Here is an 18,863-nt window from a genome sequence, read left to right as displayed (position 1 = left end):
ACAGGGATTTTGAGCAATTAACGGTCTAACTCAACTATTGTTTTAAACAAATTCTAGGGAGGACATAGTCACTCCTGAACAATTTTACTTGGTAATCCATTGCAGCTTTAAACTGTTCTATAGTTTAAAAATATAGCGAGAGCTTTTTAAAACTCGTTTGAACTATTATGAAACATTCTTGAAATTATATGGAAGTAGGTCAAATTAAATGTAGCTGTTCTACTCATAGAAAAACATGTTCTATGTATATAAGGAAATGTGCCAACCTTTCTCTTTAAACTGAATTCTAAGTGAGAGAAGTTAATTTGGCAAGCTTGAGAGTGTTAAGAGACCTAATAAACTTATTTCCAAAGGAGATGGAATGGTTACATCTGCCTTATGTCGAACACGCCACAGAAGGGAAATAGGAATTCTGACGGCTATAATTTTTTATACAATCTGCTGGTGCAGGGTGGAAAATTGCGATTCTTTTCAGAGTAAAAGTAATGAACATATTGTGCTATGCAGTCCGCCCACAGTACTTAAAATAACCCGACAGCGAATGGCACACTTAGAAACTTTCAGATTAATGTCACATCAAATTGCCTGGCTTGCTTACAAATGATTCAACCTCTAACATAGGACTATTAATAGGGCCTTCCAAGTCAAGCTCTGACTTTATCTTATGGATTAGTACAATCAAACCCAAAAAATTGTTTTGTGAGGCTTTGTTCTTCCAGCTATTAACTCTAATTAATGCCGCCTGCAAAGCACTAAATCACATCATTCTGCAGCTGCTGGTCATGTAAGGTTCTAAAAAGGGCAAAATTACGGATCGTTAAAACTAGCCTGGACAAGCAAGATTACAGGACTCATTGACACCTCTAATAACTCTAAAAACTACAGAGCAGTGTATGCACAATGTATAGGACATGCCATGAACCCACAGATTACTGTCAGAACAGGTAGAGTTCTCATCTAGACGAGGAACTCTCCAATCCAGTGCAAGGGCCGTGAAACAAATACCATGTCAGCTTACCTGGCTGTATTATCTCTACTGCAGCAAACAGGAAACAACTTTATCCCTTCTGTGTCTATGTGAAAAAAACATCTTATACAAACATCTACCTTTCCAAATGAGAGGCATACCAATGTAAAAACAGGTTATTCTTGTCCCAACCTTATCACAAATTTTCTTTACACAAAATTAAATTAAATTAAAATTAACTCCCAACAGGTAATGTTATTGTCATTCTAGCAAACTATTGCAAGTTTAGGTGTAATACTCACTTAAAGGAACGCTATAGTGTTAGGAACACAAAACTGTACTCCCAATGCTATAGTGCCCCTCTGCCCCAGCAAATAAAGTGTAAAACAAAACAAAAAACGTATTCACCTAACTTTTTCCAGTGCGAAGGTCCCTCTCCGTCTCCTCTGACGTCACGTTGATGGGGGTACCTAATATGCAAGTGCAGTGCATTAGGCCTTCCCTATAGGAAAGCACTGAATCAATGCTTTTCTGGATATGCATGACACTACACGCCCTCATACACAGCATGAGAACATCAAGTATGGTTTCAACTCCGTGTGAATCGAGAAAGCGCCTCTAGTGGCTGTTTAGAGAAAAAGCCACTAGAGGCAGTCTTAACCCTGCAATGTGAACATTGTGGTTTCTCTGAAACAGTCATGTTTTACATCACAGGGTTAAGGGGACAGAGGCACTGCACCTTGACCTATTCAATGAGATGTAGTGGTCGAGGTGTCTATGGTGTCCCTTTAAAGAAGTGGCGGTTTGTTTTTATTTGTTTGCTTATTTTACGGAGAAGTTGGACATCCTGTAATTGTGTTACATTTTAGTATTTAAAATTTAGTCAATTAAAATCTATGTACAGCATTTCTTGGGTTGAAGCTAGTATGTGAAAAGTTTCAAACCAATGTGGTCATGGTGCTTAAAGTATCTTGTTAAAATTAATAATTACACCATCAATGAACATGTGGACTTTAAAATGCACCATTCTTTTTATTTTATTTTTTAAGTTCATTACCTGTAGACGGGTTGCATTTCATATGCTATTCCAATAACGGAGTTCTGGAGAAAGTTGTCAAACTCCTCAAACAATTCCCTGATGTTGGTCTTAAACTTCAGATCCAAGTCCAACTGGATGATCCGCGGTATGTCTTAAACACAAAGAAGAGAGGAACTATGTTAAAATACAAAAAGAACAGAAAACCGTATGTGAACTGAAGTAGGCATATTAGAGTGCACAAATTTCCACTCACAGGTCAATATTTAGCACTAGCAAGCAGAAATTCTCCTATAAAAAAGAACAAATGAGGCTCTGTACTATATGAGACTTGGAAACATTGCAGTTTGTGGAACAAAAACAGCAGATTTTTTGTTTTTAATTTAAATTATTTATTGGAAAAAAATGTTTTAAGACAGCAATACAATATTTTGAAACAAAATTATAAACAATTAAAATATGTTGTAAAGTAAGGAGGGTGAGATGCATCAAATGAACCTAGTCAAGGATCTATAGCTGTTGTGTCTAAAGTGTTGTTTTTTCCCTTCTCTAAAAACACCTTAGACACAAAAGGGTAATCCCTAAATCCTGGACTGTTAGGGGGTACTTGAGGACTGTGTTGGGAACCACTAGTCTATAGTATACTATTATAGATATTTAATAGTTACCACAATATAATAAGTAACGGGTGTGTGAAATTATATACAGTACTATTTCCTCCAGAAATAAAATAAAAATTGTAGATAACACTGGAAAAAGCAAGAGAAAGGAAGATTGAGTGTAGAAAAGACAAATAAAGAAAGGAGACTGTGAGAATTCAGGAAAAAAAAACAATATAATTACCCTTAATTTGTGGAAGTCAACTAAATAGGAAAGAGTAGTCTAAACCATAACCGGAAAAAAACAACGTCAAAACATGATCTAGTGATAAAAAAACATATATATTTTATCTGTGAATAACAAACAACAAATAAAAAAATAAAATAAAAAGGAAAACAAGCATGATATATTCTGATTAAGATCTAGCTGAAAGGTTTCTCTTTTCTCATGTGTCATCTTCCTTGGCCAGTTCGCAAAATCAGATAAAGTTAAACAGAACATTTATTTTGCATGTTAATATAACGAAGTTAAATGTACGGCATCACAAAGTGTCTTTCATTGGGTGGCATCAGATAAACAGCTGACTACATTGTGAAGGAAGCACGTTCTTTTTACGTCTCAAAGCAAAAAATATCCGATTAAACAACTCTGCAAAAATGAATGAGTGATGTTTTTTGCTATCTGTTCAGGAATTGCAAACTGTTATTTTCCCAACTATTCATTTGATTCAAGATTTTAAAATATAATAATCTGACACTCATTCTAATTCGTCCAAATTCAAAGGCTTCACATACTGGGCATACAAGAACATATTTTGAAGAAAGTATTGTTTTAATTTCTTTCTATTTCAGTTAGGGTTTATTTTATTTCAACCTCTATTCTTTTTAGAATGTAGACTGGTGGGAAAAAAAACGACTCATGGTAAATAATAAATTGGTGATAAAGCATTAAAAAAAAACTGTTCTATATTGAAGAATGCCGCCAGGGAACCAAAATAGTTATACAATTATGCAATTAAGTAAAAATTGGGTATGAGAGCACAAATATTATCCCCCACTATACACAAAAGAAAACCCCCGATCTTCACTGGATCCCCCTAAATATCATGCTAGCCTATCATGAAGGAGGGTGTGCTAAATTAACTTAAATATTTCCATTAGTGCCATACATTGGCCCCAGAGCCATAGCACAGACAAATACAAGCAGTGACCCAAAAACTATCCACGTATTTTCGCTACATTAGTTAAACACATCCTGTTGCATTTTTGTCTGTGTTGTAAAAATAGCTGGTTGGTAAAATCTAGAAGTCTCCTTAACTTTTAAACAGCCTGAACCTCTCATCTGTTTCAGAGATTTGCTCGCAGTAAACATAGTGTTATATAACCTACTAAAAGAGCTTGGACTGAAGCTTTGACTGGTTTCTGTATTGGTTCTTATATTTCCATATTCCAGAACAATCTAGTTATCAAATGTTTCATCTAATTTGCGCCTCTGAAAAAAAAAAAAATAGACCACACCACAAAATAGGCAGGGTTTCAAAGGGCATGAAATACTACCATGGATTTAAAAAAAAAAAAGGGGCACACATTCACCTTTAATCCATTTGAAAAACTCCACAGTGGTGTGTGGAACATCTGGTTGAAGTTATGAGCACAAAATTCTCTAAATATCTGCAATAGCACTACTGGTTTAAAACCAAATCACAACTCCTGACGTTTCCAGTCAGGGTTTAAAGGTTTAGTTCAATGTATTTTTGAAATCATATACCGTATATACTCGAGTATAAGCCGACCCGAATATAAGCCGAGGCCCCTAATTTTACCCCAAAAAACTGGGAAAACTTATTGACTCGAGTATAAGACTAGGGTGGGAAATGCAGCAGCTACTGGTACATTTCTAAATAAAATTAGATCCTTAAAAAATTATATTAACTGAATATTTATTTACAGTGTGTGTATATAATGAATGCAGTGTGTATATGAATGCAGTGTGTGTGTATGCAGTGTGTGTGTGTATGCAGTGTGTGTATGCAGTGTGTGTATGAGTGCAGTGTGTATATAATGAATGGAGTGCAGTGTGTGTGTATGAGTGCAGTGTGTGTGTATGAGTGCAGTGTGTGTATAATGCATGCAGTGCAGTGTGTGTATGAGTGCAGTGTGTGTATGAGTGCAGTGTGTGTGAGTGCATGAATGCAGTGTGTGTATGAATGCAGTGTGTATATAATGAATGCAGTGCAGTGTGTGTATGAGTGCAGTGTGTGTGTTTATGAGTGCAGTGTGTATGCAGTGTGTGTATAATGAATGCAGTGCAGTGTGTGTATATGAGTGCAGTGTGTATGTATGAGTGCAGTGTGTGTGTGTGTTTATAATGAATGCAGTGCAGTGTGTGTATGAATGCAGTGTGTGTATGAATGCAGTGTGTGTATGTGTGAGTGCAGTGTGTGTGTATGAATGCAGTGTGTGTATGAATGCAGTGTGTGTATGTGTGAGTGCAGTGTGTGTGTGTGTGAGTGCAGAGCATTGGTGGGGGGTGGGCATTTTATTAATTATTATTTAATTATTATTTTAATATTTTCTTTAATGTTATTATTTTTTTTAGGTAACTATTTTCTTTTTCTTTTATTATTAATTGTATTATTTTGTTTGTTATTATTTTAATTTTTTTTTTCTCATTATTATTTGTTTTATTATTAATATTTGTATTTTTTCATCCCCCCTCCCTGCTTGTTAGCTGGCCAGGGAGGGGGGCTCTCACTCCCTGGTGGTCCAGTGGATGGGCTGTAGGAGGGGGCTGTCAGGAAGCTGTAACTTACCTTCACAGCAGCTCCTGTCAGCTCCCTTCTCTCTTCTCCGGTGCGTGCAGCTCCCACGTCAGCTCCCTCTGCAACTCTCGCGGCCGCGCGGAGCGTTGCCACGGGTTACCCTGACCCCGCAGCTCTCGCGAGAGTTGCAGAGGGAGCTGACCTGGGAGCTGCACGCACTATTGTCCTCTCCCCCCGGCCCCCACCCATTAACAGTGGGTTGGGGCCCTAAATGACAATGGGGGAGACCTATTGTCCCTCCTCAGCCTTCACCCATGGGCAACAGGCGGGAGCCCTAAATGACAATGGAGGGGACCTATTGTCCTCCCCACCCATGAGCAGTGGGTGGGGGCCCTAATTGAAAATGGGGGACGGACATCTATTGTCATCACCCCTGGCCCCCACCCATGAGCGGCAATCATGACCCTATATCCCCTGTTTCTTTGCATAGCCCGCACTCGCGGCACACAGGTGAGGGCTGGGAGGGACACTTTGTCCCAAACGCTAGTTAATAGTTGCCCCACCATGGGGCCACTTGTTGGAAGGGGGGCATCAATTTTCAATCTCTCCTCATATTGACCCCCATAGAGTGAGGGAGGACATAGGAGGGGCTTGGGAAGTGGCGGGGAGCACTGCAACCTTCTATTTTTACATTTTACAAGGATGGAACATCGCACCATTAGCTCCCTCCTTGTAATAAACTGACGAATGTTTGTTCATCTGAAATTTCTATTCATTCCTTTGTCTTTCTGACGAATGAATAGACAAAATTCCCGTAGCGAATTCCCAAGTGTTTAACTGGGCATGCGCGGGAATTTCACAGCGCTATCAAGTGTGAGCAGATGACGTGTCCCACAGGGACATCTGCCCACACAAAGATGGCAGCGCCCAGGACCTAGGTCTGGGCACTAAAAGATAAAAAAATAGGTAATATTAGTAATAGTAAAAATAGTATAATAGGGGCATTTGGGGTGACTAGGGAGACAATTAGATGTAGTGGAGTAGGGAGGAGGGTTAAAAAAACAACTGGATTCGGCCATGACAGTGCCGCTTTAAAATAATATGGAAGCTAAAGCCGGCTTTAAATCGTCTCTGTCACTAAAAATAAACTTTAACTAATATGCTTCTATATTGCTTACTGTTTCTTAACTTTTTATTATTATTATTTGTTTGCTGAGCATTCTACTTTCCAATAAATACATAAAGAAATATAAGGACTACTTTTATGTAAAGCAGTAGCAGTCCGGTTCACAAAACTTGACAGTGGCCAACCAAATTTACCCACAATCCATTGATAAAATCAGCCCCACAGAGAAGAAACAAGTAGGGGACTATAATCATTAAGATACAGTGGGGCATAAGGAAAATAAAACCATAAGAAAAAAAAATGTCAGGATCACTTTAAATGCTTAAAATAATGTGAATAATAAAATGAAATGTACCGGTATTTCTAATATTTGATTGACTAGTGCAAATATCTGGAGATGGCATGGAGGACAGACCCATCTGAGAAAAAGATATTATGATGGTTGCAGGATGTGAATGTACAACTTAGACATAGAGCATGGTAGGAACAAGAAGTGTCTTTTAAAATGGTTTCTCGCAGAATTTAATTCTGGAAGCTACTTAGAAAGAAAGGAAGGCTAAAAGCCAAAATAAAAGGATTTTAAATCACTGTGGGATACACAATTCTAGAGGTTCCAATGAGAGCACAGGGGTAAATAATTATAGGCAAGTTAGTATATTAATTGAGACAGACTACGTATCCTATTTTTCTCTACAGAGAAAGAATTACAATTACCGTTTGTTAGCTCTGCAAATAAGAAATTCCATGTGATATAAAATAAAAAGATATACCGGTATATATGGTAATTCCATTTGGTTTTAAAACAGATGTTATGAACCTATATCACCATATGTTTAAAACATGCGTAACAAAACAAAATACTCATGATTCATTGATTTATTTAGTTCAAGTAAGACTAGTGTCTAAAGTAAAAACAAAATCGGCTGCTGGTTGCTAAATGGCTGCTGTCCAGGACTTGTTCCAAATTACATCAATAGATGATGTTGCAATGCTGGTCCAAAAGACACATTCTTTTTTGACTGTGCGATCAAATTTATCTTCTTGACCCAGATATCAGACACTTTCATTGTGTACAGAAACAGTTGTGATTGCCACCTAGCCAGTATTATTCAGGCAGACCGGGAAATATTTAACTTGAACAAATAAAAAAAGAACAAAACAGGGAAAAAAGCATTTGAAGGAAGGTTTAAGTCCTTGTTTAAAGAGAACGTAAGCTTTAATTGTAATGCCTTATTATTTAACTTATCTCTAGCTGTAGGTTGCATTTGTGCATTTGCTAGCGAATCAGCACTACCACCTACACAAGGTTTGTCAGAGGGTGACAATTACTTACTGATGACAGGCATACTCTTTTATGGGGTGTTTTCTCTATGTAGCAGTTAGTTTACTTGGTTCCTAGACAGATTCTGGTCCAGCCCGGCCTTGTCTCGTTCCATCCCATTCCTTAAATTTATCTAGTATTACTCAAAGTATAGCATTGATGTGTCCAAGACCAGTCTTTATTCAAGTTTAACAGTAACTAATCTAGAATATTCCAAGCAAGTTCAAGACATATTCCTGTCGGGAACACAGTTTAGTGGGCGGAGCCCAATATGCAGATAGATGCTGAAGGCAAAGAACCAAGTTTGCAGTACCAAAGGATTGGACGAAGAAAATAGTTGGGAAGCCAAAGGTCAGGAAAGGCAGCACGGGTTCAGAAGCGATGATTCAGGCAAGGGTAAAAATCAGGAACAGGATCAGGATGCAACAGGATCTGATAGTCTTTACACATTTAGAAGCACAGTACAACTGAGCGAACAGTGAAGGGTGTGTGCGACTTAAATAGGGAAAGAGGGTTAATTGAGGTTCCACCCTGGTCTCCACCTCCTGTACATTTAAAAGGCTCTGTGTCAGCATGTACGCCCCTGTTTGATTCACTTGAAGTTCTTCCTTCTGTGTGGTCGCACGTGGAAGCAGCAGCGTTCTCACGAACAGAACTTCTGTTTGTGCTGTGTTCGGGAGCAGACGTCGGAGTTCTGTCTGCAGTATAGGTGAGTAGCGTTCGCATGAACAGAGGTTCTTCGTTCTGTTTCTGGTAAGTGGCGTTCGTGCGAACAGAGATGCTGTGCGCATGAACATGAGCGGTCAGTGTGGGTGATTGCAGCGACCGCGCTGCCTGGGGGTTTGTGTTCCGACACGGCGTCCTCTTTGAGTGAGTGAGAGACGCGCCATAGGAGCGCGAGGTAGGTGAGTGAGGGGACAATAATTCCCAACGATCCATGTTACACCAATTAGAATGTTTTGTAAAATTGTAAGTTTTTGTTTTTCCTGAACAAGAGATGACTGAACAAAAATTGTACCAATGCTTAGGATTTATTGAAAAAAAAATTGCAAACTATTCTGTAATACATTTAGAAAGTGGGTTTTTATTTTATAGTTGAATTTCTTTTAGTTTCTTTTTAATTAAAATAGTGTTTTTAATAGGGATCAACCGATTATTGGTCTGGCCGATATTCAGAATTTTCAGCAATATCAGTATCAGCCTATAAATATACCGATATTGCCGATAATGCAGACCAGGGCCGCCATCAGGGCATGTCCTGGTGGTCCACCCTTCAGCTCCCCTGTCTAAATCTCGCAAGCCCTGGGGATGTCAGAGCGTTGCCACGGGTTACCATGGCAACGCTCCACACAGACCGCGAGAGTTAGGCGGTGAGATGCTGGGAAGGGAAGTAAGAGTGTTGCTGGGCCCCCTCTGCAGAGTCCGTGCCACCGGACCACCTGGTCCCCCCCCCCCTCCCCATTTTACACACATTACATACCTACACAAACACACACACACTGCATTCACTATATACATACACTACACAAACACACACTGCATTCACTATATACACACTACATTCACTATATACAAACTACACAAACACACACACTGCATTCACTATATACAAACTACACAAACACACACTCTGCATTAATTTTATACACACTCTCTGCATTCATTTTATACACACTACACACACACTCTGCATTCATTATATACATACACTACACAAACACACACTGCATTCACTATATACACACTACACAAACACACACACTGCATTCATTATATACACACACTACACAAACTGCATTCACTAATTCAAAACTCTCACTGCATCCACTACACACACATATATTCTTGAAAACATGAAAAATTCCGACTGCCATGTATATTTTGTGCATTTACCTTAATAAAAAAATTAAAAAAAAAGAGATTTGCAGATAAATAAATAATAAACATGTTTAGTTAACAGTAGATTTGTGTAGAAATAGTTTATTTTTTCAAAACGGTAAATGTACAAAATATCGGTATCGGTCATTTATGGGCCTGAAAGTTCACAGATTATCGGTATCAGCTCTAAAAAAAATAAAAAAATAAAAATCAATAGCGGTTGATCCCTAGTTTTTATCAACCGTCTCTGCCTGCCACTGAATTTCTTACACTAAAACAATTTAGACTGAATATTCATTTGTGTTCCAAAAACACTTTATGGAATAAAATCTGAAATGATTTGTAGATGATGACGAAAGTAACTTAACAGACTAAAAAAGGTACAAAGTAGACTTGGCCAAGGAGAATGCCAATTGTTCCAAATTTGCCATAAAATGAGTGCTGTCGTTTTAACGTACGATATGTGAACAACCTGAATAAACAAGTCTGAAAACCAATTAGCAAAACGGATCCAAAAGGATGTCTTTACTTCTGAATGACTGTAATATATACAACATAGAACTAATAACACAAACAATTCAAAATGGTAAAAATTTTTAAAAAAGGGTAAAACTATGGCTGTTTACATTACAATTTTTAACTAACCTTAAAACAACATTCTGCCACCTCCTCAGCCAAGAATGGAAGAAGCAGTGAAATCTAAAACACTTGATCAGAATGTTTCGTAATGGCACTATAAGTGTTCATCTGATGGAAGGCTATGAATTCTACTGATAACAGCAAACTCCATTTACAAGTATCAGGTCTAATCACTATAGCTATTGAAAGAAAGAAACTAACCCAATCAGCACAGAATTAATGTAATCCCTCTGATAAAGAAGATTGCATTAGAGCAGACACTATGCAGACAGCAAGGAGATAAGGCGACTCACAATGAATCTTAAATAGAAGTATAAAAAGAAAAGGCCTATATGGTATAATTATATTTCCCTTTACATTTTACATGATTATTCCCTCTGTACTCATTTATGTGCCTCATTTACTCTTGCAAGAGAGTACTGAGAACAGACAACAGCTCAAATAGCCTGTCCTTCGGTGGGTCCCTGCTCAGATCTCAAGCTAGTTTTAGCTCACCATGTGCCATTACAAAAAGAAGTAGAGCCATTGGCATATCTGACTGGTTCCACCCAAAAGGGCGATCCAGAACCACAATAGAATCTGAGAACAGACAGCAGCTCAAATAGCCTGTCCTTCGGTGGGTCCCTGCTCAGATCTCAAGCTAGTTTTAGCTCACCATGTGCCATTACAAAAAAAAGTAGAGCCATTGGCATATCTGACTGGTTCCACCCAAAAGAGCGATCCAGAACCACAATGCAGGCCAGCTCTCTCTGCACGAGAGATACACCAACCCCAGATGATCGTTTCAACCTTGTTAGGCATCGTCAGTGGGATATAGCCGATACCCCTCTAGGTATCGTGAGCCCCAGGTTTCTCTTTTATCCTTTTCACCAGTGGTTGGTCTTAAAGGAACAAACCAAGCACTATTATTACTACAGCACATTGTAGTGGTTATGGTACCAGAAGTGCTTTGGCACCCTCCAAGGATCAGTAGTCAAACAGTTGGATTTTAGTGCCTGTTAAAGCCTAAAGGAGAGCTGTAATGTCTCTGCATGGAGCTAGGAGGGAGTGAGGTGCAGGGCATAGCTCATTGGCTGAGGGTGCCTAGCTGATGTGCTCAGCCAATGAGCCAGGCCTGCATTGCAATAATTAGCTCAAGGGGGCTGAAGGAAGCTCCGTGTATTAGATTCCATGTCTCCGGCAGGCTGCGGGTAAGCCTTGACAGACACCAAATCAGCTGTCAAATTTTTTGCAAGCGGTTCGACTGCTTAGCATGGGCAAGAGCCAAAGCACTCCTGGCACCATATACACTACAGACATGTACATACAACCTCTCACCTGCCCAAAGTGGCAGGTTATGATTATTATTGTTTATAAAGCGCCAACAAATTCCATAGCACTGTACAATAGGTGGACTAACCAGACGAGTTGGACACACAGGAACAGAGGGATTGAGGGCCCTGCTCAATGAGCTTACATGCTAGAGGGTGTGGGGTATAGTGACACAAAAGGTAAGGGTAGTGTAGAAAAGTAGCTTGCTATGATTATATTCATTGAAGGCTTGTTGTTTTTGTTTTGTTGACAGTTGCAGGAGAGGAATCGGGGTGCAGGGAGGGAAAGCTGTTTACAGTTTAATTGATATGCTTTCCTAAACAAGTAAGTTTTCAAAGATTTTTTGAAGGAGTGGAGATAGACTTTTAGCCAAACAAATGAAGGGTGTTCCATAGGAATGGTGCAGCCCTAGACAAGTCTTTATGGTGAGTGTCAGAGGTAGGAGTACGAACAGAGGTTAGACGTAGGTTTTCGGCAGAGCATAGGGGCTTAGACAGGACATATTTGTGTATTAGTAGGATGCCATCTAGCTGCTCTTACAGCTAAGCAATGCCATTTCTACCAGCCATCTTAGATAAAGTTTATAGAATGTCTATGTAAGGATATCTTTAGTTCCACTGGCCACTTCATCAGCACAAGGCATGTATTAAACAGTCATCCACAAAACATGTGTGTAGTAGATGTACGAGTCCTTTCAAATAGCCCACTGGAAATCACATGCGAGCATCATTGGTATGCAGGGTGCCTTACATGAGGTGCAGTAGTTAAACTAAGCAAAAGATGTAAAGTGGAATATTTCCACCAAAGAAGGTTGTACGTTTACAATAAGCACACTATAATAATCACCTCTGTACCTTCAAGTTCCTCATTTTATAATAATACAGTGCTCCTGTCTGGGTGTATAATGTCATAACCCAGCACCAAGGTCTGGCCTCACCGGAAGACGAGTGGGATCCCAGGGAAGTAAAGCCCTGTCTTATCGAAATACAAGGGTATAAGGAGACAAGGGACAGCATTATAAAAACAGGAATGAGAGATTGGGGACCTACATCAAGGAAGTGAAGGTGTAGTGGAGGAGTGACAGAGGGGAGCTGTCGTGGAGGAGTGACAGAGGGGAGCTGTAGTGGAGGAGTGACAGAGGGGAGCTGTAGTGGAGGAGTGACAGAGGGGAGCTGTAATGGAGACATGACAGAGATGAGCTGTAGTGGATGTGATTGGTAAGGCATTAAGGAGGTATAAGAGAATGGAACAATGAAAGTCACTAAGAAACAAGGCTCACCGAGACCAAGAAAGAAGGAGTAGAGAGGCTAAAAAAATAAAAACTGGTCATGTGGCTAAAATTAAAATTGGCCATGCCTCTGGCATAAAAAAATTATTTGGTTTATCAAAGAATTATCAAAATTCCTCATATGTAGTAAGCATTTTGGAATTCATATCGGAGGGCTATCTTCACTTCCCTGTACTAAGGTCACTGGTAGCATCCTGCAATCAGTGACACATAACTTAAAAGAATAAACACCTTTTGCTGGCATCCTGCCATTAGCAGCTTGAAGCAAATCTAGATTAACTAATTCAATGAAGAAGAATAAAAACAAAAGTATTTTGTGATGTCTCTGAAAGGATTTCTCATAAACATTATGAGTTATGGATATGTGGGTTGGATAACTTGTTAACGCTTTCATTAAAGGAACACTATAGGGTCATGAACACAAACCTGTATTCCTGACCTATAGTGTTAAAACAACCATCTAGCCCCTCTGCCCCCTAAATATAGTAAAATCTTACCTTTACTCCAGTCTGCTACTGCTGGCTTTGCCCCTGATCTGCCTTCTTGGTTGACATCATCAGAAGTGATTTTCTCAGTCAATCACAATGCTTTCCGTTTAGGAAAGCATTGGATGGGCTAAGACTGCCAAGTAGGCAGATCGGGGGCAGAGCCAGCAGTAGCAAGGAGCTGAAAATAGCAGCAAGGAGCAGGAAGGGACAGAAGGAGCACAAAGGTGAAGTAGGAGAAGGAACAGAAATGGGCAGGAATGGTCTGCAAGGGGCAGCAAGGAGTAGGAAGGGTCTGTAAGGAGAAGAAAGGGTCTGCAAAGAGCAGAAAGGGACAGAAGGAGCACAAAGGTAAAGGAGCAGAAATAATCAGAAGTAGCACAAAGGTAAAGTAGGAGAAGGAGCAGAAAAGGGTAGCAAGGAGCAGAAAGGGTCTGCAAGGAGCACAAAGGTAAAGTAGGAGAAGGAGCAGAAAGGGTCTGCAAGGAGCAGAAAGGGATCAGAAAGAGAAAAGAGCAGAAGGGGGAGCACAATAAGCAGAAAGTAGCAGAAAGGTAAAGGAGCAGAAGGAGCCAAGGAGGAGAGACAAGAGTGTCAGAAGAAAAAGAAGACTGTGTCAAATGAAGGAGAAGAAAAGGAGATTGGAGCAGGAAGGACAAATTAAGTGAACCCTCCACTTTATTCTGGACACCACATCATAAGGCTTTGGTACCTGGGCCTGGCAGGGAAACTTAGGACCTTCTCATCTACCCAGGTAAAAAAAAAAATATCAGTGTTAATGTGTTCACTTTTATTTACTGAGTGTCAGGAAGCACAGAGTGTCGCTGCGTATGGGTGCCGCTGATTGGCTACAAGGGTCAGCTGGCACTCTAAGCCAATCAGTAGCTCCCCATTCATAAAAAAGTAAAACATTTTTATGAACCGGGAACTAGCGATTGGCTTAGAGCGTTAACTGACTACTCTAGCCAATCTGTAGCAACCATGCCTGACGTCAATCTGCACTTCCTGACACTCCGTTTCAAAAGCCGAATACCACTGAAATCTGGAGCTGGAGGAAGCCTTTGGGGTTAAACCATTTGAGAGCGGTTTAACCCATTAAAGGAAAGAGAGCACCCAGGGGCTTCCTGGCATCATAGCATTTTTGTTTAGATGAAGTTATTATGGTGACCAGAATGTTCCTTTAATTTGCTTAAAGGAACACTATAGTGTCAGGAATACAAACATGTATTCCTGACACCATAGTTGTGAAAACGCTATTCACCCTGGCTTTATGTGATAATGACTATGCTCCTCCTCTTCATGACTCTGTCAAAAAGGGATCAAGCATGGATGTCATTACAATTACGCCCCCCACCCCCCTGGAAAAATTCCTGCGGACGCCCATGGCTGTAATGTAAACACTGCCTTTTCTCTGAGAAAAAAAATCAAAAACAGTGTTTACTGCAAAAAAGCCTGAAGGGAATGATTCTACTCACTAGAACACATACAATAACCTGTAGTTCAGGCATGTGAAACTCAAAGGCTAGCACGGGCCACATAAACAAGGTTTAAGTTTATGTGGGCCGCAAAAAAAAACAAAACAAAAAAAAAAAAAACAGCATCCCCCTCTACTAAACCCCGGTCCACCCCTCTGTTCTAAAACCCCAGTCCTCCCCTCTGTACAAAACCCCAGTCACCTCCTCTGTACTAAATTCCAGTCCCCCCCCCCTCTACCAAACCTCCATTCACAGTGCCGATGCCAGTATGCGACTCCGGAATACAGCCTCTGGTATACCCCCAATGGCGCCGTCTGCATCCTGTGCCAAACGGATCCTCCTGCTACTCCTTGAAAATCTGTGAAGGTGGAGCACATTGACGTCACGTCAGAATGTGACGTGGCGTGCCTCCGTGCACATCCAGGTCCTCCACTGTCCAGCCGCGGCCATCACAACACTGACCAACATACAATGACAGACACAAACACACACACACGGACAGATGGACACTCTGACAGAGACACACTGACAGACACACACACACACACACACACACACACATTTACACATTCTTGCACACACTCACATCATTTTATTTATTGCTCCCTACCTCTGGGAGCTGGTGTGGGGCCTCTCCCTGATCTTCTCTCGGGAGCTCAGTCTTCCTGCTCCATCAGGCGCGCAGTTTAGTTATGCCGGAATAAAGTCACATTCTGGCACCACTACAGAGGGCGCGCGCAAGGGAGAAGTGAGGAGCAGGATCTCTTCTCCCCAGCCGGCCAGGGACCTCTTCTCCTCAGCCGGGTACATTTGGCAGAGTAGGCACCTACTCTGCTTTAGTAAGCATGGCAACTCGCGGCTTGCTGTAGTTGTTCTGGTGACTATAGTGTATTCCCAAATTCAACAACTAAATATGTAGTAACATTCTCTTCTGATATAATTAACTGTATAACCTTCAAAAAACAGGGAAAAACAGTGAAGTCACTTGTATTGGCCTAAAACCAACAATTTACATATTTTTGATAAAAGTGAAGATATTACATGTTAGCAAGAGAAATCATCAGTCTAGCTGTACCATCCTATATATAAGAACATTCTAACCCTAAAGTGAGAATTCAAAGCGAATTTCAAATTTAAGGTAAAAAAAATCCAAAAAGATCAGCTATGGTTTCAGGTCAGATACTCTGGCTTTACATTTAAAATTCACTTTGAATTCTCACTTTAGTGAATAACCCTGTAGGTATTTTTTATCTCTACCACTGTATAATTTTAACAGTTTTAATACATACTATAAAAAGTATGTCATCAACGATTAGAAACAGGCAGCAGTGCAAAACTGGTCATAGAAACCAAGTCTCTAGAAACTCAGTAAACAAACTGCAGAGCTACAGATTTCACTTTGAGTATTTGGAAACTAAAAAAATATATTCGAAACACTAATATTTTGGAAACTAGATTGAAAACATCATGACTGGGCTGTTTTTCTAGCTGGTTTTTTGATGATTTCGGGGGATATACGTAAATGCTCAATCCTCTCTGACACTGTCCTCTTGTGATACACTGGGGATTATTTACACAGAACAAACTCCCTGGATGTGAACCAATCAGGAGGCTCATCCCATGGGGGTTTCCATGGTAATTGGTTCACTTTTAGAACTTTGTCCCAGAATAGCTCTTTATAAATAACCCCAGTTATGTACGTCGTTCATCAAATCTAGTTATGGAAACTAGTGGTTTATTTAGCTTTATATGGGACTTCAATAATTAATTGCCTGCAGCTCAAACAGCATATACCCTAAATGTTAAAATGGTCTGACTTTGTAAAACCCCTTTCAAGCAAGTTTGCAGGGTCAGATATGCAATACAGCTTGGGTCAGCAACGTAAGGCACACGTGCTGCCTCTGCAGGATATGCAAGGCTGCCAGACACAAACAGGTTGGGGAGACCGGAGGACATTAGATAACCTCTTCCCAGCACTTGTAAACAGAAATTTGTACTACAGGAGAGATGGCCACAGCAGTAACTGCCGTCCCCTGCCCTTGAGCTGTATCTGGCCAGTACGGCCCCAGTGAACCTCAGGAAAGCCAGACATACAAACAGTCAATGCTGCGATCAGTGGGGCCTGGGAGCCTCTGTGGAGGCAGTGTTATACTCTGGGCAATGCCTTGGCCTCCAAATTCTCCAGATCTCAATCCAATTAAGTACCTGGGAGAGGACGAGGGAGAGAGAGGGAGAGAGAGGGAGAGAGATGGAGAGGGAAAGAGGGTGGGAGCGAGAGATTTATCACCGGAAATAAAGATGTTCAAAATAGTCATGTATTGTGTTAGTATGTACAGTATATTCTTTAACAACTAGCCAATTGCTTAATCAAGAATATACCTAAATCAGTTGTTTTTTTTGTAGTTCTAGATGTCAAGGAATAAACAAACTGAAAGGCAATAAAGCTTGGTACTGTGTGTTCAGTATCAGCTCTTTGGGAATTACTCCCTAACCACCAACCTGTAGTGAAACTAAAACAAAATATAAAAACTTAGGCAAAAATAGCTGATTTGGAAAAATTCTCCATCTCAGCCATAGTCACAGCTCAGCTATTTAGCCTGCATTCTGCTAATCAGTTTTCAATCCATTACAATTCGTTATTTAGTAAATAAATGCCTTAGTCTGTCACTATTTACATTGCTGATTTACTTTGCATTAAGAATACAGAGAGGTTTATTATACTGTTAAAAAGCATTTTGTGGCTGAATGACTATCTTTCATTTTGATAAATCCAATCCCTTCAACTGTAAAGCTCTATGAATTATATAAAGACTTAGAAGTAAGCAACATACATCATACAGGCTGAACATTTTTTTTTCCTGAGGGAGAGAGAAACAATACTCTTAGGCATGCTTAAATTGTCTTTGTCAATAAAATATTTTTGCCCTTCATACATCCATGTGCCAAGTCATGTCACTGGTTTTTAATGGAGTTAATATAACTAGTTCCCAGAGTGACGTTAAACCTTCTGTACATCGAGCACTGTATGTCTAAGCAGTGATTAACAGCATCCTCTAAAGTAGACCATGGTGACGCACAGCGTCAGGTTAAAGCACAAACTGAAGACCTGGACAATTTCATGGCAGACGCACCTAATCATTTTAGGATTTGTAAATGAAAAAGCTGCAGGAAATGGCCAACTTTATGACACCTGCCACTGAGTTTAGAATGTGTGTGTCAGCTGAAATTAATAAGGAGGCATGATTAAAAACTCCCACGTATTCCTCTTTTGGAGGGACCTTTTCATAACCTAAATTCCTATTTCCCTGTTCTCCAGGACCTCAGTTTGTGTGGTGTATAAGTGTATCATTTAACAAGTATATAGTTACAAATCTCCTACACTGTGTGTTTAAACAACAATATAAATGTTGATACAACTGGCAGGTAGTGACCAATTTGTTTTTAATTTACACTATATGCATCCAAACAACTTTAGCTTAATGAAGCTGTTTTGGTGTATAGATCATGTCGCTGCAGTCTCACTGCTTAATTATTTGCCATTTACAAGTTAAATCACTTTAGTTTCTGTTTATGCAGCCCTATGCATACGTTTCCTGGCTGTGACTTGTGCATGAGAAAAAATGATTTCATTTTCTATCAGATGTTAGCTTGGTTTCGATGTTCTCATGTAGTACTCTGTAAATTGAAAGTTAAAGGACCACTATAGGAACCCAGGCCACTTCAGATTAATGAAGTGGTCTGGGTGCCTGGTCCAGCTAGGGTTAACCCCTTTTTTCTATAAACATAGCAGTTTCAGAGAAACTGCTATGTTTATAAATGGGTTAATCCAGCCTCTAGTGGCTGTCTCATTGACAGCTGCTAGAGGGCTTGCGTGCTTCCCACTGTTAAAATCACAGTGAGAAGACGCCAACGTCCATAGGGAAGCATGGTAAATGCTTTCCTATAATACTGTCTGAATGCCCGCGCGGCTCTTGCC

The 18,863-nt window shown here is 40.1% G+C and overlaps 1 protein-coding gene across 1 annotated transcript in view; it reads right to left on the bottom strand.

The window, feature by feature from the left end:
- XXYLT1 (xyloside xylosyltransferase 1) overlaps positions 1–18,863 on the bottom strand; it is a 252,437-nt gene that overhangs the window by 79,697 nt on the left and 153,877 nt on the right. Inside the window, exon 3 of the mRNA XM_063442762.1 lies at positions 2,025–2,157. Coding sequence (XP_063298832.1) covers positions 2,025–2,157 — 133 coding nt within the window. The remainder of the gene's footprint in view (positions 1–2,024; positions 2,158–18,863) is intronic.

Source organism: Pelobates fuscus, chromosome 2 (genome assembly GCF_036172605.1).
Source record: "Pelobates fuscus isolate aPelFus1 chromosome 2, aPelFus1.pri, whole genome shotgun sequence".
Taxonomy (NCBI): Eukaryota; Metazoa; Chordata; class Amphibia; order Anura; family Pelobatidae; genus Pelobates; species Pelobates fuscus.
This window is presented reverse-complemented; position numbering and strand designations above follow the sequence as displayed.